General features: G+C 35.1%; 1 protein-coding gene and 1 pseudogene across 2 annotated transcripts in view; one reads left to right on the top strand and one right to left on the bottom strand.

The window, feature by feature from the left end:
- The window catches only part of RABEP1 (rabaptin, RAB GTPase binding effector protein 1), a 92,453-nt gene that overhangs the window by 26,903 nt on the left and 40,914 nt on the right, over window positions 1-24,636 (bottom strand). For both annotated transcript variants that reach the window (XM_011359744.2, XM_023530419.1), the window contains 5 exons: window positions 23,094-23,254; window positions 20,380-20,499; window positions 14,629-14,764; window positions 11,894-12,072; window positions 9,619-9,750 (listed from right to left, as the gene is read on the bottom strand). In XM_011359744.2, coding sequence (XP_011358046.1) covers window positions 9,619-9,750; window positions 11,894-12,072; window positions 14,629-14,764; window positions 20,380-20,499; window positions 23,094-23,254 — 728 coding nt within the window. The remainder of the gene's footprint in view (window positions 1-9,618; window positions 9,751-11,893; window positions 12,073-14,628; window positions 14,765-20,379; window positions 20,500-23,093; window positions 23,255-24,636) is intronic.
- On the top strand, window positions 15,389-15,507 carry LOC111739477 (annotated as a pseudogene).

Genomic DNA, 24,636 nt, shown 5'->3' with positions numbered 1-24,636 from the left:
GGAAGGAAGGAAGGAAGGAAGGAAGGAAGGAAGGAAGGAAGGAAGGAAGGAAGGAAGGAAGGAAGGAGAAAAACAAACAAGTAAGCAGGCTATGAGAATACGGTATTTAATAAAATGATAGGCTACAAACTATGTACTAACTTCTTTGGTAGTTTAGAGAAAAGAATTTAGTTCAGACACAAGGAGTCAGGGAAGGCCTCCTGAAATTCAGTGCTGGCTATGTTGAATGTGAGGTGCCTGTAGTATTTCCAAGTGGAGATACCCACCAGATAGGGGGACATATAAGTCTTTACAGAAAGACTTGGGAGTAACCTATATACTGATAATTAAAGTCACAGCAGCAAATCAGAACACCTAGGATGAATCTGTAGCATGAGAATGACGTCGAGGGCAGAACCCTAAGAAACTCTAACATTTTGGAGATGGACAGAGGAAGGAGTAGCCAGAGTGGCAGAAGGGAAATGGGGGTAATATGGTATGCTGGAAACCAGGTTCCAAGCAAGATATAATCAACATGTACTAAGTAAAAGAAGCCAGCAATCAAAAGATAACAAACATATTGTTTGATTCCAACCATATGAAATGCTCAGAATAGGGAAATCCATAGGGACTGAAAACAAACTAGTGGTTGCCAGAGGATGAAAGGAAAAGAGAACAGGGAGTGACTCCTCAAGGGATATGGTGGTCTTCTTTTGGGGGTGATGAAAATGTTTTGAAACTATACACAGGTGATGGCTGCCTAACACTCTAAATGTACTAAATGACACTGAACTGCCTATTTTAAATGGTTAATTTTATGTTATATGAATTTTATCCCAATTTTAAAATATGGTGCAGCACATTCCCATAGTCAAAGAGCACACCAGTGCCATTTCACAAAGCAGTTGAATAAGCTAGTGGGGAAATTAGAAAACAAGAAAAATACAGCCAGTTTCTCTTGAAACTAAAAGCACCAGCCTTTCATTTTAAGGTACGAGCCTCTCTACTTTTTGTTGTTAAATGCTCTTCCTTTTATGAACAAGAAAATACTATAAAGTTTTGTTTTTAATGTTTTAAAAATATCCTTACTTGATATAAAAGTTGACAACTTTTATGTTAATTCCTCCACTTTTTTAATATAACTTTTTATTTTTGTTATAGTTGGCACACTAAATTATATGTTTCAGGTGTATGACATAGTGATAACTCACAAACTGATCACCCCACTAAACCTAGTGTCCTTCTGACACCATACATAGTTATTACAATATTACTGGCTATATTCCTTACGTTATACTTTCTATCTCCATGACTACTTTGCAACTATCCATTTGTACTTCTTAATCCCTTTGCCCTTTTTCACCAACCCCTCCAACTCTCCTCCCATCTAGTAACCCTCACAATGTACGCTGCATCTATAAGTTAGTTTCTGCTTTTTTGTTTATTCTGCTCTTTAGATTCCACATGTACGTCCAATCATATGACATTTATCTTCCTCTATCTGACTTACTTCACTCAGCACAATACCCTCTAGGTCCATCAAGGCAATATCTTTTTCTATTCCCTTCCTTTTAGTCTGTGTGTGTCTTTTAATCTCATCAAGTCTCTGTAGGCAGCATATGTAGGGTCTTGTTTTCTTATCCATTCAACTACTCTATCTTTTGATCGGAACATTTAATTCTTTTTCATCTGAAGTACCTGTTGATAGATATGTAGTTATGGCCATTCTTTATTCATATTCTTGATACATATTCTTTTCTTCTTCTTAAAGAAGTACCTTCAACATTTCCTGTAATACTGGCTTGGTGGATGATGAACTCCTTTAGCTTCTTCTTGTCTGGGAAGCTCTTTATCTGCCCTTTGATTCTAAATGATAGTTTTGCTGGGTAAAGTAATCTTGGTTATAGGTCCTGGGTTTTCATCACTTTAAATATTTTGTGCGGAGCACTTCTGTCCTGCATAGTTTCTTTTGAGAAATCAGCTGCCCGTCTTATGGGTGCTCCCTTGTACGTAACTAACTGCTTTTCTCCTGCTGCTTTTAAGATTCTCTTTGTATTTAACCACTGGCATTTTAATTATGATGTGTCTTGCTGTGGGCCTCTTTGGGTTCATCTTGTTTGGGATTCTCTGAGGTTCCTGGGGTTGTATGTCTATTTCCTTCACCCTTTTCGTCGTCAGTTTTCCATCATTATTTCTTCAAGTAGGTTTTCAATTCCTTGATCTCTCTCTTCTCCTTCTGGTATCCCTATGATACAGATGTTGTTATGCTTCATGTCCCACAGGCATCTTAATCTATCTTCATTTTTTTTTGGATTCTTTTTTCTTGTTGCTGTTTTGTTTGGGTGTCCTCTGCTATCCTACCCTCTATGTCACAGATTTGATCCTCTTCTTCATCCACTCTGTTGATTCCCCCTAAGGTACTCTTCATCTCAGACACTATATTCTTCGTTTCTGACTGGTTCTCTTTTATGTTTCCATCTCCATTTTTATGTTTTTTATCTTTGTTAAGGTTCTGAGTTTATCTACTCTTCCCCTAAGTTCCTTAAGCATCCTCGTAACCAGTGTTTTGAACTCTGCATCTAGTATATTGCTTGTCTCCATTTTGTTATTTTTCTGGAGCTTTGTTCTGTTCTTTCATGTGGGACATGCTTCTTTGCCTCCCCATTTTGGCTGCCTCCTTGTGTCTGTTTCTATGTACTGGTAAGGCTCCTAAGTCTCCCATTCTTAGTAAAGTTACTTTATGTAGGAGGTGTGCTGTGGGGCCTCTTGGCAGACCTAGGAGGGGTCCAGCTGCAAGCCAAGTTCAGCTGCAGCCTGTACACCTCCAGGGCCACCTGGTAAGTGTCACCAAGCAATCCATACATGGCTGCCACCCATGCTGGTATTATAGCTGACTTGAGGGGCCAAGTCAGAAACCAAAGCTGGCTGCCCCTGGTGCAGGGCTTGGAGCTGCTCAGCAAGATGTATAAGACATGCTGAGGCCAGATGCTGCTTCTTTGCGTTTTGTGGGCCTTTGAGACTTTTTATGAAAGTTCTCAGCAGGAACTAAGACAGCCTGTTTGTATGTAATAAGTCACTGGAAGCAGCTTGGATAGACCCATGAGTTAGAAAAGGCAGAGTCTCAGGGAATCCCCTGGGCAGAGCAACCTGTGTTATGCTGGTTGATGGTACCTGCATCTACAGGCTGGGAGAGGGGAGAACTCAACAAAGGAACAATTGCTTCTGCCTGCATCTCTGTGCGGGAGCCAGCCACCCCTCCATCCCTCGCCCTAAAGCCCAACAGCTCAGCGCCTCCCTTGACGTACCTGTTGCCCCTCAAGCAGCTATCCTCGAGCTAGAGCTCAAAGCAATCGGAGAGTAAGTCTACGCATGGGCCCTTAAAGAGGAAGGTCTTAACTTTCCACAGCCCTCCATCTCACTTAGCCACTACCTCCACTGGTTTTCACAGCCAGAGGTTGTGGGGACTTCTCTTTCTTACAATGAAACCCTGGGCTGGGGAGTCCAGTGTGCAGCTGGGACCCTTCACTCCTCAGGTGGGGGAGGTGGCTCTGCAGCCAAGCTAACCCTCCTGATTCTCCATCGCCACATGCAGTTGAGGGATCGGACTGTTTCACGTCTCTAACCTTCCTACCGTTTTGAGGTGATCTATTACTTGAAGTGACCTAGTTATAGGGCTTCTGTTCAGCCAGACCTCTGGAGATTCTCTGTACTAGTTGGTCTGTAGTTTTATTATAATTTTGGTGTGGTCACTAGAGGAGGCATGCACAGCCTCCACATTCTATGCCATCTTGAATCCTCTCCCATTTCTTTCTTTTTAAAGATTATTTTTTATTTTGTGAAATTCAGATGACTGAGGTGCACAAATCTAGTATATATTAAGCTAACTATGGCAAAGGTCCCAAAGAAGTATCCTAATAAAAATTGGAATGAGAACCCATTCTGTTACCTTAAAAAGGAGCCTAACATCTAATGCTATCATATACAATGCTGCTGTGATGCAAAGAGAAAAGGGAATAGGGACAGAAAAGTTGTTATGGCCATTTTTAAAACACCAGCCCACCATGATAGTAACAGCATAAGGAACAAAATACCTCTAGGGGAAAATGTAAATTGTTGTAATGCTTCCAAAGATGAGTCAACAATATGTTCTAATACCTCAAAAATGTTTATATCCTCAAACTCAGGCATTCTTTTCATAAGAGCTTATATTAAGGAAGTAATCAGATAAGTCCATAATGATTTTTGTACAAGAAAGAATTACATACAATAGCATTATGGCATTACTTATAATAATGACAAGTTTTATACTTGTAAAAAATGGAACTACCTTGGGGAAAAAAATGGCATAGATGAGAGAGGCTTTGTTCAGCCCTCTTGTGACCAAATCAAAGTTGTGACAGAAATACGGAGCAAACAGCAAGCAAAGTCGCCTGGAATCTAGATGAACATAAGCACTACGACTAGGAAGAAAAATAATTAATCTGCAATGGTAGAAGGTAGGAAGGGGTGAAGACACAAGGCTGCCCGGTCTCGATCCGCTGAGTGGGACAGAGGCTGTGGCAGTTGCAGCCGGCAACTACAGATGTCTCTAAAAGGAGCCATGTCCATGAGCACACGTTCTCAGTAATGGATCTGCTCACTGTGAGCACCAGTGCTGGGTTGGCTGCATGGGGGTCACTAGGGACTTACAGGGAGACACTGAGCTGTCGGAATAAGGTCTGGAGGAGAGGCTTTCTCCTGTGCAGAAGTGCTGGCGGAATCCATTGCTCCTCTATGGAGTCCTACACCTTCCCCATGTGTGGATACAGCTCAGCAATAGCTGAGATGTCATCAATCTGGATAACAGAGGTTTCTCCACCCAGAGGATTCCCTGAAACTCCACCTCCCACAATTCACAACCCCACCCAAGCCACATTCAGGTGTGTCTTCATCTAGTTGTGTCCTCGGGGAGTCCAGTACGCCTGGCTGAGCAGCTCCAAGACTAACACTGGAAGCAGCTAACCTCGTTTTCTCGCATGATTTCTTGAGGCAACTATAAGCACAGCATCTGTGGATTGTTTGCTGAATCTTAACAGGTGGCCCCAGAGGGGCACAGGCTGGGGCTAAATTTGGCCTGCAGATAAATTCCTCTCAGGACTGTGCCACTGGACACCTACTTCACAAATCCACACTAATAAGACCAAGAGACTTAGGAGCTTTGCTTAGTACATAGAAACAGACAGAGAAAGGAAGCCAAAATGGGAAGACAAAGAAGCAGAAACCATATGAGAGAACAGAACGAGATCCAGATATAATGGAGTCAAGCAACCTAACAGCTGCAGGGTTCTAAACACTGTTATAAAGATGCTTAATGAACTTAGGGGAAATGTAAATGAATTCAGTGAGAACTTTAACAAAGAGATAAAAATGGAAATGGAAATTATAAAAGGGAACCAGTCAGAAATGAAGAACACACTATCTGAGATGAAGAGTATATTGGGAGGAATCAACAGAGTGGATAAAGAAGAGGATCGAACCACTGATATAGAGGATGGGGAAGGCAAGGACACTCAATCGGAACAATAAGAAAAAATAAGCCAAGCCTATAATAATAATTTAAGGGGCTTACGAGACAAGTTCAAGCCAAGTTCAGCTGCAGGGCCACCTGGTAAGTGTCACCAAGCAATCCATACATGGCTGCCACCCATGCTGGTATTATAGCTGACTTGAGGGGCCAAGTCAGAAACCAAATTTTTACATAATTAAATGTAAAAATATCCATGTCATAGGGGTACCTTAAGGAAAACAAGATATTGAAGAGCTATATGAAGAAATAATGATGGAAAACTGACGACGAAAAGGGTGAAGGAAATAGACATACAACCCCAGGAACCTCAGAGAATCCCAAACAAGATGAACCCAAAGAGGCCCACAGCAAGACACATCATAATTAAAATGCCAGTGGTTAAATACAAAGAGAATCTTAAAAGCAGCAGGAGAAAAGCAGTTAGTTACGTACAAGGGAGCACCCATAAGACGGGCAGCTGATTTCTCAAAAGAAACTATGCAGGACAGAAGTGCTCCGCACAAAATATTTAAAGTGATGAAAACCCAGGACCTATAACCAAGATTACTTTACCCAGCAAAACTATCATTTAGAATCAAAGGGCAGATAAAGAGCTTCCCAGACAAGAAGAAGCTAAAGGAGTTCATCATCCACCAAGCCAGTATTACAGGAAATGTTGAAGGTACTTCTTTAAGAAGAAGAAAAGAATATGTATCAAGAATATGAATAAAGAATGGCCATAACTACATATCTATCAACAGGTACTTCAAATGAAAAAGAATTAAATGTTCCGATCAAAAGATAGAGTAGTTGAATGGATAAGAAAACAAGACCCTACATATGCTGCCTACAGAGACTTGATGAGATTAAAAGACACACACAGACTAAAAGGAAGGGAATAGAAAAAGATATTGCCTTGATGGACCGAGAGGATATTGCACTGAATGAAGTAAGTTGGAAAAAGGCAAAAATCGCATGATTTCATGTACATGTGGAATCTAAAGAACAAAATAAATAACAACAAAAAAGGAAATAAACTCATAGATACAGGGAATATTTTGAGGACTACTAGATGGGAAGAGGTTGAGGGGGATGGCAAAAAGGGCAAAGGGATTAAGAAGTACAAATGGAGAGTTACAAAAGAGACATGGATGTATAAAGTGTAGTATATGAAAAATAGTTAATAATGTTGTAATAAATATGTAAAGAAGAACAGGGGTACTAGATTTAGTGGGGTAATCAATCACTTTGTGAGTTATACAGATGTCTAATCACTATGCTGTACAACTGAAACTAATATATCATTGTATGCCAACTATAATTGAAAAATAGCTCATTGAATTGTACAATGTAAATATGAGCAATTGTCTTATATTTCAACAAAGCTGGGAAAAAAACTGACTATATGTCAATGTGTAAATCATGTTTTTTATTTTCTATATTTTACGATGTTTTGGACATTTTAGGAGGCTTGCTGGCCAAGAAAGAGACCTCCCCTCCCAAGCTAGCTAATTTCTAGAATAAACAGCTTACCTAAACATGGTTTTCATATACAAAATAACCAACCCTGAGTCCAAATGTCCAACTAAGTCCTTTACTCTTATACACCAAGTCAGTACTCTCCTTAACCCAAAGCCCACTGGAATTATTCATGGTAGCCAATCCTATGTTGTTTATTCTGCCCTGCCTTGCCTTTCCCCTCAAAAACCCCAATAATGGCTGTGGTCCATGTTTTCCTCTTGCTCCTGCTCTGCCTCATAACCAATGCTGATACTTCTCCATGTGGCTCTGCATGGTGTGCCATGACTCTCATTTCTAAGAGGACCATGAAAAACATTAAACTTTTTTTTCAATGGCACTGACCTCTCCATGTCATCACTAAGTCATCTTTATAAATTAAAATCTAGGCACAAATCAATTAGTAAGGAATTAAGGAATTATGGTACATTTACATGCTGAAATACATTAGCCATTAAATATAATTTGGGGAAAAACATTTACTGATGTGCCAAAACCTTTAAAGACATACTTAAGTGGGGGGAAAAAGTGATAAATAAAACATTATGCAGTTACAAATGGATTATGTTTAAAAAGTACAAATAGAAACACATATATGTTAACTTTGGAAACAAAAAAAGAAAAGGGAAAGGAGAGTTACATACCAAAATATTACTGGTGGTGCTCTTTAGGCAGTAGAATTACCTATCAGTTATTTTTATTTTTTATGACCTTCTTGTATTTTCCAAATTTTTCATAACAAACATACATTATTTTTATAATAACAAAAGTATATTCTAAGCATCAGGTGAAAGAAGGCATAAGGTCCTACAAATTTAAATGTTTTCATCAATAAACCTAAGTCTCCAAAGAATTCCATGTTAACTTTACACTAACAGGCTCAAGTAAATAGTCATGACTCTCAACACGGAACAACTCATTCAAATTGCAAAATATCAGATTTAAAGGTCTAAAGATATTTCAAATGTCAGGAAATAATGTTATGTACAATATATTGAATAGATCTTTCAAGACAACAACAAAAAAAGGCTTCATTGTAAATCACAACAAATCTTGCCTTCCTAGTTTCCAGCTAAAATATTTTTGGAAGTTTGAAACTTCTTCAAACATTCCTGCACACAGGACTGCATGACACAGAAACCACATAATATTTGGCAATACCCAAAAGTTGAGATATTCTCCTGGGAACCTAACTCATAAAAAAAAAATGCACAGCAAAATCAGGCCAAGTGGTCCTTGGTGTATGATCCAAAACAAAGAATGTAGAAAAACAACTACATCATACTTTTCAATATCCATTAGGATTTTTAAATATTTTTTTTAATGTCAATCTCTAATCATAAAAATATAAGCCACCAGGAAGGAGATCATACATGGCTCAGAGTAAATCTGCAAACTAAACAGATACATGACACCTCTGAAAGTAGGATAGGACCCTTATTCAATTTAACTGAAACTGGTTTATCAGGCTGGGAAAGCAGGAGAGAATGAAATTCAAAACAGCAGGGCCAGTATAAACAAGGCATATGAGCATGGAGAGTAAATAGAAAGGTCTGGCTGTGATGAAGTGGACAGCATAGTAAGGCTGGAAGGGTCTTTCAACTATGAAAGCCCTTATATGCCAAGCTGAGGATCTTTTTTGGTTTTTATCCTAAAGGAAATAAAAGACAATAAGCATTTCCTTCATTGAAAAGAAGATATCAACATGAATCTTGAAGAATGAAGAGAAGGATTTCAATACTCAAAGAGGCAGAGGGAGGTAAGTATTCCAAGTGAAGGAATCAATATGCAAGGTGGGGAGCACGAGACAACCAATGTGGCTAAAACAGAGTGCATATTATGAGGGGTCTTAATTATCTGAGTAAGGAATTTGTACTTAATTATGTAGGCAATGGGAGTCGGTAGTGGTTTTTGAGTAAGGGAATGGCCTGACTGCAGCTGCACTTAAGAAAAATAAGTCTGACAGCAATGCTGAGGGTTCAGTGGAGTGGGACTGGCCAAAGGAAGGGAACCTACTGAGAAGGCCCTTGCCACACTGTGGATGAGAGGTGACGAGGCCAAAGGAACACCACTTTATATGTTCCACCTCCAGCTCTCTCTCTTCTACCATTCCCAATACCAGAAGTATTCTACCCTACGCCATCACAATCTGCCAAACCTCACCTACTGTTCTTAGGGTTTAAGACCTAATACTGGTTAATACTTAATGTATGCTATAAGGCATTAAGTGTTTGAATACTTAGATAATCTATTTTAAACAAAAAGCTCAAGGTATTAGCAACATTAATTTTTCACATCAAAAAAGATTTTATACATATTGATTTCTCATTTTTTAATTTTGGAACTACTAGAAAAAAGAGCATCTAATTATTTCAGAGACTAGGAGAGAAAACTGCAACATGTTTCAAACAGTACTATCTATATTGCCATAAAAATGACTGAAAGTAAATATTTTATCTAACTTTCAGCTAGTAATTTATATACTCTCAACATGAACAATATAATTGATTGATATATGGGATGCTAAAACTGGTAACATCATGTATACAATTATTTTAATTATAGATTCACTATACCTCTTCATTTGATAACTGGGCTGAAGATTCTTCATGAGTTAAAGCACACACTACTGGTATTTTTACTTCTTCCTCAATATCTGTTTTTTTGTGATCCTTTCTCTTATTAAGCCTTCGTTGTTCATCTTCCTCCTAAAAGTTAGGAAGAAAAAATATACATATATTTAATGATTCGCTTAGTTCAATAACCACTCAAAAGAAAAAAAAAAACAAGAGCTTTATGATAAAACTGGACACTTAAGTTTATTTGTTTTGTAATCACATCTCAGGGCATTTGGTCATAACAAAATGTTTTAATACTATAAGCACAAAGCACGAACGCTAGTAAAAAAAAGAAATCAGGAAACAGTTTCCAAAAGTATATAATGTGAAAGGTGAAAAAAAAAGCATACTACCCCCTCTTGTTCAAACGACCCAAGAAAGAAAATCTGCGAACATCCCTTCAGATTATTGTAGAAAATAGGTAACATGTACAAATTTATATGAAATACAAAAGGAATGATTCAAGTTGATACAATCATTTGCTCAACAAAGATGAGAAAGATAGATACTTTCAATGCGTAATGGGAAGGGACAAGCACACAAGCAATTAATATTACACAAGTATGTTTTTCACAATGACTGATTTCATCTGAGGAGCTAGAAAAGGGGGCCCAAAGAAGATAACACTTCAACTGGATCTTGAAGGATCAATAAGATGAATTTGCCAATTTTGAGAGAGGAAACAAGCAAGGGTTCCAGGGAGAAAAGAAGTAGGCACAAACATACAGGGGCACAGAAGATCAGGTAGATGGGGAAACACTGAAGAATCTGATGAGACTAAAAGGAGGGCAAGACTTGAGAAGTGGGGTATATGGAAAGGGGATAGTGATAAAGTGCTTAGACTCTGGAATCTGAGACTGGCTCAAACCTCAGATGTGCCATTAGTCTCTACTTTATTTGGAGAGTACTGTTTTGTTTGTTTCAAGAGATAAACTTTGAAAACATCATAAAACATGAGATACAACTTCATACATAAAGCCTTAGCACAATGCTGACATATAGTAAAAGCTCAGGAATGTTAATAAAGGCTTTAAATGATTAGTTATAGGCGTTTAGACTGTTTTAATGGACAGCAAGAGGGGAGTGATTAGAACTGTACTTCAAAATCTAAATCTTTAAGTTAACTGTATCTACACACAAGATGAATACGTCAGAATTAAGAGACAGAAAAGAATTAAAAAGGAATAAACTTCTGAAAAACAAAATCTAACCTAAGTCATACAAGGTAATTTAAAGTATTTCAAATAATACCTAGAAAAGCTTCTTCATAGCTATCCTCGGAAAATAACTGCATACATACACAACGTAGTACAGGATATTTGCTGCAACACTGTTTGAAATGACACATGCCAAAAAGGAAACCATCTAGATACCCAATACAAGTAGAAGGATTAAGTCAATTATAGAACATTCATGCTACCAGCTAACAAGGATGAGACAGATCTCTGATGTGAAAATATATCCATGATAATGCTTATGAGAAAATAAGTTATAGAATAAGTACATATACTTATTCAGATACCAGCTGTATGAAAAAAAAAATCTTAAACATACATTTATAAATACATAGAAATGATCTGGAAGATGACCTTCCAAACTGATTACTTCTGATTACAAAGGTGGTTACTTCTGGGAAGGGAGGTATGGGAGATATCAAGGGACATTTTTTTCACTTTATCACTTTATATTTATTATTTTACTTGGTACTTAAAGGGAAAATATTTTTAACATGAGGATGTATTTGTATATCACTCATGTAATTTAAATTGTTTTTTTAAACCGTAAGAAGAAAACAGGATCTAGGGTATGCAGCACTCTACACACCTGCTTTTTCATATCACTCAGCCCTCTCTGTCCCCACCCTGTCACCTTCTAATAAGGCTTTTAGAGCAATGTCTTAGAAGACTTGGCCTGGATTAACACACTCAAGAGCCCTAGGAGAACTGGACAGGGCTGTAGAGAAAGATTTTCTCAGAAATTTGCAGTGTTGCATCCTGTGGTCTCTGAAGAGGATCATTTCTGAATGTTTTTTTTTTCCTCAAGACAAAACCAATTTTAAAGCTGAAAAACAAAACCCCTCGAATGAAGCTATTATGTTTTTTTAAATGCCATACTTCACCTTATTTCAGGCTTAAGTCAATCTCTAACATACATAAAGTAATGCAGTCACATGTGTGGGTAGGGGTGGTGTGTTATTAACAAAGCAACCAAGTCCTACAAAATTGCTATTCACCTGATCTTTCTTTTTCAGTTCTTCAACTTGTCGGAGCTGTTCTGAAGTTAGCACAATCTCCATTCGCTGCATGTCCCTCATCAGCAAACGCTGTGATTCCAGGAATTGGTCGTTGGCCTTCTGCCATGTGTGTTTTAACTGGTTGTGTTGTTGTCGCTCTTGCTCCAAGAGATGGCAAACTGTAGGAATACCCCAATCAAAAACACTAAATTTTAATGGTAGGCAATGCAGTATTTCTCAAATTTGACCACCAAAAAAAAAAAAAAATTTCCCACAGTTCCACTCTCAGAACAAGTGTTCTAGGTAATACATTTTGGGACACGTTGCTTTAAAAGCCACAAGTATGGTAACCAATCCTGTCTTTAATTTAATACAACCTGATAAATCTGTTATCATGGAATTCTTCTTGAGTCCATTTAGTTTTGACCTCTCAGGATAAGTCAAAGAATCTTTGTAAATGCTTGTGTTGTTCACAGTCATCAGCTCAACCATCTTCTACCAAAAAAAGGGTAGGTAGCATCATCTCTCTGCCCATCTACTAAGCCACCCAAGCCAGAAACCTAAGGGACAACTCAAACTTCTGACTTTTCTTCACCCCAACACATTCAGAAGTTTAGTAATATGACTGCTACCTCCTGTGCAGTATGACACAGCCATCTTCTGTCTTGGATCAGCCCTCATTACTCAGACAATCACAACAGTAGTACTTTTGTTAGTCTTCTTGCCATTAGTGTTGTGCTCTCTATTCTATCCTCTACACTGCTGTTAAATTGAACTTTCTAAAATGCAAATTAATATTATCACTCTCAAGTTTAAAACTCTTCAGAAAAGCCAGATATATAAGCCACATATTGTATAGTCCCATTTATACAGAAATCCACAATAAGAAAATCTATAGAGAAAGAAAGTAGATTAATGGTTGCCAGGGAATAGGGGGAAGGAGAGAATAGGAGGTGTCTGACCATGGACACAGAATTTCTTTTCAGAGTAATAAAAAATGTTCCAAAATTAGATAATACTGATGGTGCACAACTTAGTGAACATAGTAAAAACCACTGAATTGTATACTTTAAACTTCACAGCATGTGAATTATCTCAATAAAGCTGATGTTTAAGAAAAAAAATTTTAACCCTTCCGAGGCTCCTTTCTACCCACAGGATAATTTCCAAAATCCTTAGCATAAGGTCTCTGTGATCTGGCCCATTTTGTCCCATTGTTTCTTGCATCTTGATTTTGCTGAACTACACTTCTCACACTTCCTTACTTGTTGCACCACATGCAAACAGCCTTGACTGTTAGCTCATCACTGACTATCTGACAAATATCTACCTATCTTTCAAAACTCCACTTAAAAACGACTTATTTTAAGAAGCCTATCTGTGGCACTACTGCCTCCTAACACACTGCCAAGCCCAGTACCTATGATATGCACTAACTTGGTTGCACGTCTAATTTCCCCAATTTAGGCTATAAGTGGTATGACTGCTCAATTTTTACCTGTCTTATTTTCATCTAAATACCTTTTTTTACGTATGTTTCAGTATGAAATAATTCTGTTTACTTACATAATTTCAGCTTTCTGCTATTGGGAAAAAAAAACAACTCATATGCAAACCTAAAATATTTATGGGAGAGCTATATTTTTCACAGCATTTGATATATTTAAAAGTACTCATTGTAGGACTCTATCACCACAGTTCTAAACCTGCATATTAAAATACATTACTAGTATAACCCGACAAGTATAAGATTTCAAGGAGGCCCATGCATTTGGATGAGGAAAAAAATTAGATCTTTATTTTAACTGACCTCTAACTGAAATTTATCATTTCTTTAAGTTATAAAATGTAGACAACGAATCACAGTAAGTATAATAATACCTATGACTTGGTCACCAATAAAAGCCACAACTCAGTACAGATGTTGCGGCTGTCTTAATACATCATTTATGCTCATCACTACTTCGAAATTATAATAGTTATTAGACCTAACTCTAGACCTTGTTATTTAAAGTATTACTAAAATAGCACATTTATTACTATACAATAAGTTGGTAGTTATTTATATTTTGATAACTGTTTTATATCACTGGTTTCTTTTATAATCCTATGTATTTTATGGATTAAAAACATGAATCTGAGAGAGCTTCACAAGACTGTTGAAGGAGTCCATGACACAAAAAAGGTCAAGAACCCCAGGTGTATAGGCATCACTAGAAGAATTAAAGACAACAGCTTATTTTTATTTTAATGAGGACAGGATCAGCCTTCTTCTCCCATCCTGGGAAAATAGAGTCAATTTCTGCATCACCCTGCTACCAGACTAGTGAAATCAAAACTGTCCCTTATAAACAGAGATGTTACTTTAGGGCACCAGAATACACTATCTGCCCTCTCTGTCCCATGTTCACTTTCATTAATCCGCCTCCATCAAAATGGATCTGGGGAAAACAGTTTAAGCAGAAGTTCTCAGCCTATTACCTTTTGGCCCAGAGCTATGAAGTTACTACTGGGGTCCTGGAGGAAAGAGAATCCAAAAACAATCAAAATATTTTTAGTAGACCTCACATCTCCAGATTGCCATGGAAACATTCAAACCAACAGCAAAACTTAAATTAAATCACTAACATATTGGATTAGTATTTATTTTAAAATTGCTATTAATCGACATCGATTTTACTTACATAGTTCTCTAGGAGAATGAGATAAAAAATATATACAGAATATATATTTACCTTCATGCAATTCTTTCCTCAGTTTCTCAGCATCTTCCTGTAGAACAGATTTCTGAGTATTCAAAACAGCTACATACATCTCTAAGTCAGTCCTACAAGATTTCTCAGCTTCAAGATAATGATTCAGTTCTTTAACCTGAAACAAGATGCAATTCTATTAAACTAAAATTTATACACTTACTGTAGAAAACTGGGAAAATAACACAATAGTAGGCATTATCTATAACCATAACAGGAGAGTAAATGTACAATTGAGATTACACATAACAGTTTTGTACCTTGCTTTTCAAAAAGGTAGTTCTAATTTGTATTTTGAGCAACACATACATTTGAACAACACATACATGTGCTCATTTTATCACATACTCAGTAACACCAAGTTGTTTTTATTTTAAACAGTGGTTATTTTCTAAAAATAAAAATAGTACCATGCCCTTTTAAGTTTGATTTCCACTGAGGTAATTCTTTAAATTTATAAAAAGGAGACATTTCCACAGACATATATATTCACAGAAGGAAAAAAGAGGAAGTCAAGATAGAAAAAATAACTGGTCTCATACTGTAACAAACACAAACTTAAAAGCAAGTGCAGAATACTTTTTAAAATCACACTTTAAAAAACATATCTCTGTTGATTAACTATAATGTTCAAATATTAACAATTTAGTCAAAAACATCTGAAATAATTATAACCAAAATAAAAAGCAATCTTGCCCCAGAATGCATAGAATCACTTGTTTCAGCTTGTCTTACAAAATGGTACTACGGCCATGCCACCCTGAACAAGCCCTATCCCATCTGATTTTGGAAGCAAAGCAGGGTCGGGCCAGTTTAGTACTTGGATGGGAGACTACCTAGGAAGACCAGGTGCTATAGGTGTAAAAAATAAGGGATTGTAAGCTGATAAGGTCCTTGTAATCTGTGAGGCCAACCAAGGGTTGCCTCATCTAAAAAAAAAAAAAAAAAATAGTTATGTCTAATTTCATTTTCAAAGTCTTCTCAAGTCTTTTATCTTCTCACTTCTTTAAACATGAAATAGCTATCTTATCTGTTTTCAATTATCTCTACTCTTAGATCACTAATACAATAGTACTGGTTAAAGACTAAAATGATTATTTAAAGCTCCTATTTGATGCTTCACTGGAGGTTGTCAGCCTATCAAAAAGATACTAACCAAGTATGACAAAATGCTGGAGAGGGTTGATAACTCAGTTGACAGTAAAAGAGAATCAACATGGCAGATATAGAATGGTGGTATATAACCACTAATTCTATCATTTATTACTTCTAATAAATATTTTACTCAATAATTACTGAATTTCTAACCTTAACACAGAACTCTGGGAAGATGGTGGCAGTGATGGCATGGTATGTGAATCTCCTTGAATTCTACACACCTTAACAGAGCTACTAAAATAACAAAACCAAAAATACATGAACATGTATTTTTGCAAAAAAAACAAGTGCTAGAGGGTGGGGACATACCACTAAAGGTTACCTTCTGGACTTACATGGTATCAGTGTCTATGCAGAAGAAAGTAAAGGGAAGAACAAGGGCCCCAAGAACTCAAATAGTCAACTGGGGCTCCACTTGACAACGACAGCTGAAGCTGGGAAGAGTTTCACACATTCCAATAGTAGGTGAATGCAACAAATTTGTACTCTAAGACTTACAATCTGGTTAGGGTAAAATTGTGTTCCATTTTCACTTACATTTCCTTGATTTCTAGTGAGATTCGGTATCTTCTCACATTCATTGACTATTGTGATTTTTTCCTTTGTGAATTGCTTATTCATATTCTTTACTTGTTTCTCTACCAGGCCATTTGTCACTTACGGATTTGGCAATTTTTATCAATTTTGGATACTAATTTTTTGTCAGGTATATGAGGTATAGATATCTTCTAACAGTCTATAGCTCTTCAACTTTATGTGATATCTTTTAATAAGTTTTATATTCTAATGCAGAAAAATTTGTCAATTTTTTCTTTCACAATTTTTTTGTCCTATTTAAGAAATATTTTTGTACTCCAAATAATATATTCTTAACATCTAAAAGTTTTAAAGATTTACTTTTCACTCATGGTTTTTAATTCATTGAAATTAATATTTGTAAAGTATGAGGCTAATTTCACTTTATCCCATGTTTACAACTATTCTAAAAGCTTATTTTTTAGCAATCCATTCTTTTTCCACTGATTTATAATGCCACCTGTCATGTATCAAATTTTCATATATATTGGTCTATTTCTGTGCTCTCTAGTCAGTTTCATTGGTCCGCCTGTTTAACCTTAAATCAATAACAAACTATTTTAATTACAGTAGCTTTACTGTAAGTCTTAATATCTGGTAGGTAGGGCAAGCCTTCTAACCATGCCTTCTTAAAATTTTTGCAGGGCATATTTCTGATCCTTGTCTATGTTAATTCTAAAATCTAGTTATCAAGTTCCTTATTAAACCCTGTTGGATTTTGACCGGAATTTTGAATTTATGGATTAATTTGAGAATATACTGATGCTTTATAAGACATTATCCTTTCATTAAGAAACACAAATGTACTCAGATCTTCATTTTTAATGTAATCCATTAATATTTGCCTATTTTTGTTTAGATATATTCTAGTAAATTATATAAAGCAGTACTCCTTTATCCACAGGAGATACATTCCAAGACCCCCAGTGGATGCCTGAAACTAAGGAGAGTATCGAACTCTATACAAACTATGTTTTTTTCTTATACACACATATACTTTACAGTTTCTCCGTGACTTGCCAGCATCACTACTTTTGTGCTTTGGGGCCATTATTAAGTAAAATAAAGGTTACCTGAACACAAACAGTTGATATGATAACCAAGATGGCTACTAAGTGACTAATGTGCAGGTTGCAGAAACAACATGGATACGTTGGACAAATGGATGATAACACGTCCTGGGTGGGAAAATATGGAACGGCGTAGATTTCATCACCTCAGAACAGCACAAAATTTAAAAGCTATCGATTGTTTATTTCTGAAATTTTCCATTTAATGTTTTCAGATCGCAGTTGACCTTGGGTAACTGAAATCTCGGAAAGTGAAACTGGAAACAAGGAGGGGACTGTTGTAGGTTTTTCTTGCTATTGTGAATGAGATCTTTTTTCCCCCATTACATTATTTAATTTGCTACTACTAGGGTATAGAAACATTATTATTATTTTTGCATGATGATCTTGTTGGTACGACTTTTCTGAACTCTTAATAGGTCTAATAACCCGTTTGTACATTTTCTTTCTTTTCTATATAAACAAATCAGTTTCATCATTTTCTTTCCAGTTCTTGTGCCTTATTTCTTTATCATGTCTTGCTGCATCATCTAGGACCACAAAAACAATCTGAACAAAATCACGGACCATGGGTCTCCTCATATTGTTCCTGTCCTTAGTGGTAAGGCTGCTAAACATGCATCATTAATTGATGTTTGCTAAAGGTTTGATAAATAGTCCCTCATTAAGTTATTGGGTGTTTAAATTTATCAAATGACTTTTTGAATCTAAAATGAATATATTGCTCTTCTCCTACAATCTTTTAATGTGACACATAATAATAATAATTTTTCTGGTGATATCATCTTTAAATTCCTGGGAATACACCTTATTTGATTATGATGTCTTTTCCTTTTTTTTTTTTCTTTTTCTTTTTTATTTTAAACAACACTTAAAAATTTTTGTTTTCTGTATTGTTTCTATAATTTTCTTATACTACCTTTCTGCGTGTCTTTGTTTGTAATAAAGTTATACAAGTCTTATAAAATGACTTGAAGAGTTTTCCCTCTTTTTCTATTGTCTAACACAGCTTATAAAATATAAGGATTATCTTTCCAGGAGGATTGAAAAAAACTTGCCTGCAAAACCAAATGAATCTAATATCTTTTAAAGAAGAAACAGGATAAAGGAAATTTTTGACTACAAATTCACATTCTTTAACAGTTACTGACTACTTAACTTTCCTACTTTATCTTGAGACAACTTAGACAAATTATTTTATTAGAAAATTTTTCATTTCATTAAATTTATCTCATTTCAGATTTACTGATGTGACCTTGTACATAGTACTTATTTTTTTTAAATCTGATTTGTAGTTTTGTCCCCTCCTTAATTTCTAATAGTTTGTGTCTTTTTTCCCTTTTTCCTAATTAATCTTACTAGAGACTAGAGGTTTGTCTACCTTATTAGTTTTTCTTTTCTTTCATTATATTGACATTCTCAATTTTTCTTTTGTTTTCTTATTTCACTAGTTTCTGCTCTTAACTTTATTATTTCCTTCCATTCCTATCATTTGTACTATATATATTTTTTTAGATCTTGAGTAAAATATTCACTCAAAATATTTTGTAATTCCTTTTTCCATACATGTTAATTTTTATTATTCCCAGACATTTTATTTTACTATCATTTTATTATAAATAATTTAAAAACTTGTCAGAGATTCTGGTCTGAATAACATTAGTTCTTCAAAATTTGTTGACGCTCCCTTTGTGACCTTATAAAAAGTATCATGTACCTAAAATTAATAAAACTTTATTCTATGCACTATCCAAGTGCTTAAAATTTGTTAATTTATATAATCCTCATAATAGCCTCATGAGGCAGGTAATATTATTATCCCCATTTTACAACTGAGAAAACTAAAGTACTATAAGATTAAGTGATTTGCCCAAGACCACCTAGCTAATAAATTCTAAGCTCTCAACTACTATGCTCTACTACAATATTAAATATAGTCTCTCTTTCTTGGATACAGGGTTCTATATGTCTATTACACCTAAATTATTAATCAAGCTGCTCAAAACTCCTATGTCCCTAATATATATTTTGTTGCTTGCACTATCACTTACTAAAGGTCAGTTTAAATCAATTATAATTGCAAATGTCAACTTCCTCTTGTCATTTTTTAGTATACGTATTTCAAGGCTATGCAATGTGCATTCAAGTTCAAGATTATAATATCTCATTGATGGATTATTTATTAGATTGAGTCCCCTATTTACCTCTATTAATTTTTTTCCCCTTACATCCTGTTTCATAATTAACTTTCTTTTGGTTAGAACTTACATGGCATATCTTTAAACATCCCTTTATTTTCAATCTCGCCTTGTGGTTTTATTTTAGGTATATTTCTTATAAGCAAATCAAGTTAGATTTTTTTAAACCCTCTCTTCTAGTAGATGACTTACCATTTTACATTTACTGGATTATTGATACGTTCCCATTTCTACATTCCTACATTTATTTCTACATTCCTATGTTGTTTCTATTTACTATCTTTATGTTCTGTTTCTTTCTTTTAATTAGTTATTAAAATTTGCACCACTCCTTTTGTACTTCTTCTGTTGTGTCTTTGTGGCCATCGAATCCAGCCATATGTAACTACACCATTTCTAAAAGATAGATTCTGGGACTGGCTTCACCAAACAAAGTCAACTTTGAAGAGCTTTTTTTTCTTGATAAGAAAATGGATAAAATTGGGTCTCATTCTGGTAAGAAAATAAACACTAACTTTGTAACGAAGCAACACGAGCATTATTATTTATATTATTTATAATACTACAAGGACAAAATCACCTCCAAGCCTTTTTCTGCATTTTAAAGAAAGCAAGATCCTTAAGATGCATAGTCTAAATTAGTTTTTAACCCCATTAGTGATTCTAATTTTGCTCATTGTATTAGGGCAGAATCTTGGGTTTCAAGCAAATGGATTACAACGTTTCACAACCTTTGAGGCCTCCAGCTCTTTAATCTTGTCTTCAGCCTCTGTCAGTTTATCTTTCAAAGCTGCAATTTCCTTCTCCATGGGCATCACAACAGATCGAAGTTTTTCAGCATCCTCTTGAGCCTATGGTTAAAAAGAATTAAATACTACAACTTACTGATGTATTGCTTTCCTAAAATTAATATAACAACATATAAGTCTACCAGGCACTGTATTAGCACTCACAAAATTGAGCCACGTCTAAATTTAATTGTTGCATTACTTTGAATGTTATAATCACAGTTTCACAAATATTCCATTTAGAATTTAAGATTAAGTAGGTAAACGGATTCGCTTTGACAAATTTGACTTTTTAATTAATTGAGTAATTGAGTTGGAAAATATTCTACATATAAAAGGAAATACACATAATAAGCACTTTTTTATAATTCTGGTTACTGAATAAAAACCATTTCTTATGAATACTGAAAGACTATTTTTTAACATTAAAAATCAGAACAATGTATTTTTCTAAAATATTGGAAAACTATGTTGATATAACAAGGCTTCCATCTAATTATTTAAACAGAGTACTTAAATATCATTTGACTTTTGATATTTAAATGAAACAAACCCAAAGAATGATCCTTAAAAATATAATTTTCCATCCTTCGTTCTCAAAAACATAGATTAAAAGGAAACAATATCCATAAACTATTAAACTGGTGAAAAACTTAATTTTTATTATATATATTTTTATATATTATCTATATACATATATATGAACTGAAGCAAAAGCAGACTCAAAGTTAGCATTATTCCTTATAGTAAAAATGAAAATTCACTTTAATTGCTAAATTTAAATGAGCTCAAGCTTATCCTAAATTTTTCATGATAGGGAAAATATCATATACACCCAAATGTGAGTGGGCATTTTTCCTCAAAAACAAATCTCTCAGAAAAGAGGGATTCACTTTGTTTTCCAGTCCTTACAAAGTCATTTCATAATTTATTTTATTCTGTACTAAGTCCTGTTTGGAAAAGACATGTGAATTTAAAATATCTTCAGTCAAGGCTAATTTGGGATGTTTACAGAGGTCTGCTGATAAAAATCAGCAAGAAAGTGAAAAGGAGGGAAGAAAGCAAAGAATGTAACACAGATGGAGTTATTTATTAATGCAAAGATGACCTCACAATTCTGAGTGTTGCATATAATTGTAAATAATCTTTTAAAAGATGATTTTTTTGAATGATAAAAGGGTCATCAAAAACAATGAAAATCAGAGAAACTGTCACAGCCAAGAGGAGCCTAAAGAGACATTACTAAATGTAATATGGTATCCTGGATAGGATCCTGAAACAGAAAAAAAAAATAGACATTAGGTAAAAACTAGTGAAATCTGAGTACAAAAATGGATTTTAATTAATAATAAATCTATATTGGTTTATTAATTGTGACAAATGTACCATATTAACCTATGATGTTAATAACAGGAGAAACTGGGTGTGGAGTATATGGGAACTCTACCATCTTCACATTTTTTTCCTAGATCAAAAACTATTTTAAAAAGTAAATTCATTTAAAAAAAAAACTTTAAAAATAACAGTGGCAGATTGTGAAATCATGAATATGAATATATATATAGGAAAATGGAAAAAACAACTATTCTCACATGAATGGGTAGTTGTGGCTAGGAATAAAATTTCCAATGATAGCATCAAATTTCAATTCATCTTAACTTGTCTACTTCGGATGATTACAGTAGATGACTAAGTGACTCTAGTCATGATAACATTGTCAGATCCTCATGAAGATGCTGAATTAAAATCTTTTCCTGAAATGAGAACATGGAAAAACTATTCCTCAAGGTTCGAGCTTTTATTTTGGGTGTTGGGTTCTCAGGTGATTTTTACATTATTAAAAAAAACTAATTAAATAACTATAGTCCTTGTATGGACCAAGAATTAGGAACCAAAGACGATGATTAATCCAACTGAAAAGAAACATCAAATTCTAATTATTATTTTATATAATATGTAATTTTTAATATATATGTATATAAATCAGTAATGTGAAAGTTTATATCATCTAACTGGCTATAAAGCTTTTTAAGTCATCTCAATGATAAAATGTTTCACCTTATATTTAGCTGGTCTACATTCAGGCATCTTATGGTAATGTGTTCAAGCATAACACACAGTACATTCGTTACACAAGAACCAAGTATATTAAGAAGGAAAATCGAAAACTAAAAATCAAAAACTAAAGCACCAAGCAACAAACACTCATGCAACAAATATTTATTAAGCACCTATGTACTAGACTCTATTCTAGGCATTCAGGATACACAACTAAACAAGACTCCTGCCCTCATGGAGCTTACATTCTAGCAAACAATAAACAGAGTACACATTATAAGGAAATATGTGCTATGGAAAAGGAAAAACTAGAATAGGATACAGGTGATCAGCAAAGTTGTGGTAGGTGGGTGGCAGAGGTGGTCAGGATAGGCTGATGAGGAGGAGACATTCGTTTAAAGATTGAAGAAAGTGAGGGATTTCCCCATACAAATACATAGGAGAATGGCATTAAATTATCTAGTACTTTATTTACATTTGCATCCAAATAATTCCTCTAACAGAAAACACAGAAGTGCGACGACTTCTATTACCACAATATTTAAAGCATCTTGCATTTGGATTCAAATATTTCTACAGATGAATATATTCCTTCATACCTTTTTCATTTCATTTTCTAAATTTTCCTCCTCTTGACCTTCAGACAGCCTTCTCCTTAAATCAGCTATTTCCCTCTCTGCAGATTCTCGATACTGTGCCCACTGTGTTCGTTCCTGTTCCAGCCTAAGGTGGAACTGGTGCTCATAGTCACGAACTGTTTCTACAAAACATCACCAAATATTTCATGTCTAAGCATTCTGAAAAAAAAAATGTTTGGCACACTAAAATTTAAAATGTAGTTTTATAAAGAGCTTTTGCCCAATTTCTGGAAATCTTTTAATTCACTAAAAAAACTAAACTAACATTTCTAGTTCTTGTTATGTGTAGAAATTTTGCTAAAGGCTTTAAGTCATCATCTCTAATCTTTCAAATAAACCTGTGTCATATATTATTTTACAGATGAGGAAAGCTTAGGAAAGTTAAATACTCTGTTCAATGTTTCACAACCAGTAAGCAGAGTTCGATTCAAACCTAAGGTCAACTCAAATATCTCTATTCTCAGGTACTATGCTATGGCTCCTAAGAAAAATGTCATCCCAGTCCAACTACCTGAAAGAATGGAGAAAAAAAAAAAAAAAAAAAAAGATATTTCTAAAATATTTTACTATAATCCAATTTTACTAAATTGAGACAATTCTAGAAAGTCTTTATAAAATGGCTTTAAATTTAATAAAATCTGAAAATGTTATGTGATAAACAGTGATGGTTGCCTATTAATTTCCATTGCTGCTGCTTCCTAACAAAACCTAATTCTGTTTAGGTAGTCAATGGCCCAACTTAAAAACTAGACTTTCCAGTTATGAGTAACCACACACTTCAATAATGTGGTGGGAGGAGGAGAGTATACACTGAATATTTCTAGAAAATTTTTGCTTTTCTGAGGGAGACTGTAGGAGGAGCAGCCATTTTTCATCCATGAGGCAAAATGAAGTGAAAACCACATGCTAAAGATGAAAGAACAGAAGGAGTGAGGAGCCTAGAAACACTGGGGACATTGCAGAACCACTGTAACCAGCTCTAGATTAACTACCTCTGGATTTCTTCTTCTGTGAGTAAAATGAACTCCTATTTGTGTAAGCCACTACAGTCAGCATTGTTAAAGGCTCACAGTAATCCCTAGGCAATAGCCACAAACTCAAAAATGGCACACAAATGCTAAGACAGGAAAAAATTATCACTATTTCATATTTATAACATTAACTAAACTAATTCCAGGAACCCAAAGATTCAGAGGGCAACTTCATTATTATCTTCTCAGAAAAAATGCAGGACTAGTGCCAACGGCAGATAGAGACTAAACTACTATTCTTTAGACCAAGGGTCAAAAGTTGGAAGCTCATAAAACCTATTCTAACCCACAGGCCATTCTACCTCATAGATTGCAGTGAAGATTTCACATACAAATCCAAATTTTTCTTAAAAATGTAAAAGATATGGCAACACTGGACTGGATGGGCAATAACTCGCTGGAAGTAATAAGTGTAAACAGAAACCTGACCCTCTCCATTTGAGGTCTCTCCAGTTCTACATACTCCGTGTGCC

The sequence above is a fragment of the Pteropus vampyrus genome, unplaced genomic scaffold (genome assembly GCF_000151845.1).
Source record: "Pteropus vampyrus isolate Shadow unplaced genomic scaffold, Pvam_2.0 Scaffold50, whole genome shotgun sequence".
NCBI classification, from domain to species: domain Eukaryota; kingdom Metazoa; phylum Chordata; class Mammalia; order Chiroptera; family Pteropodidae; genus Pteropus; species Pteropus vampyrus.
The sequence above is the reverse complement of the archived record's forward strand: the minus strand, read 5'-3'. Positions and strand labels throughout refer to the sequence as shown.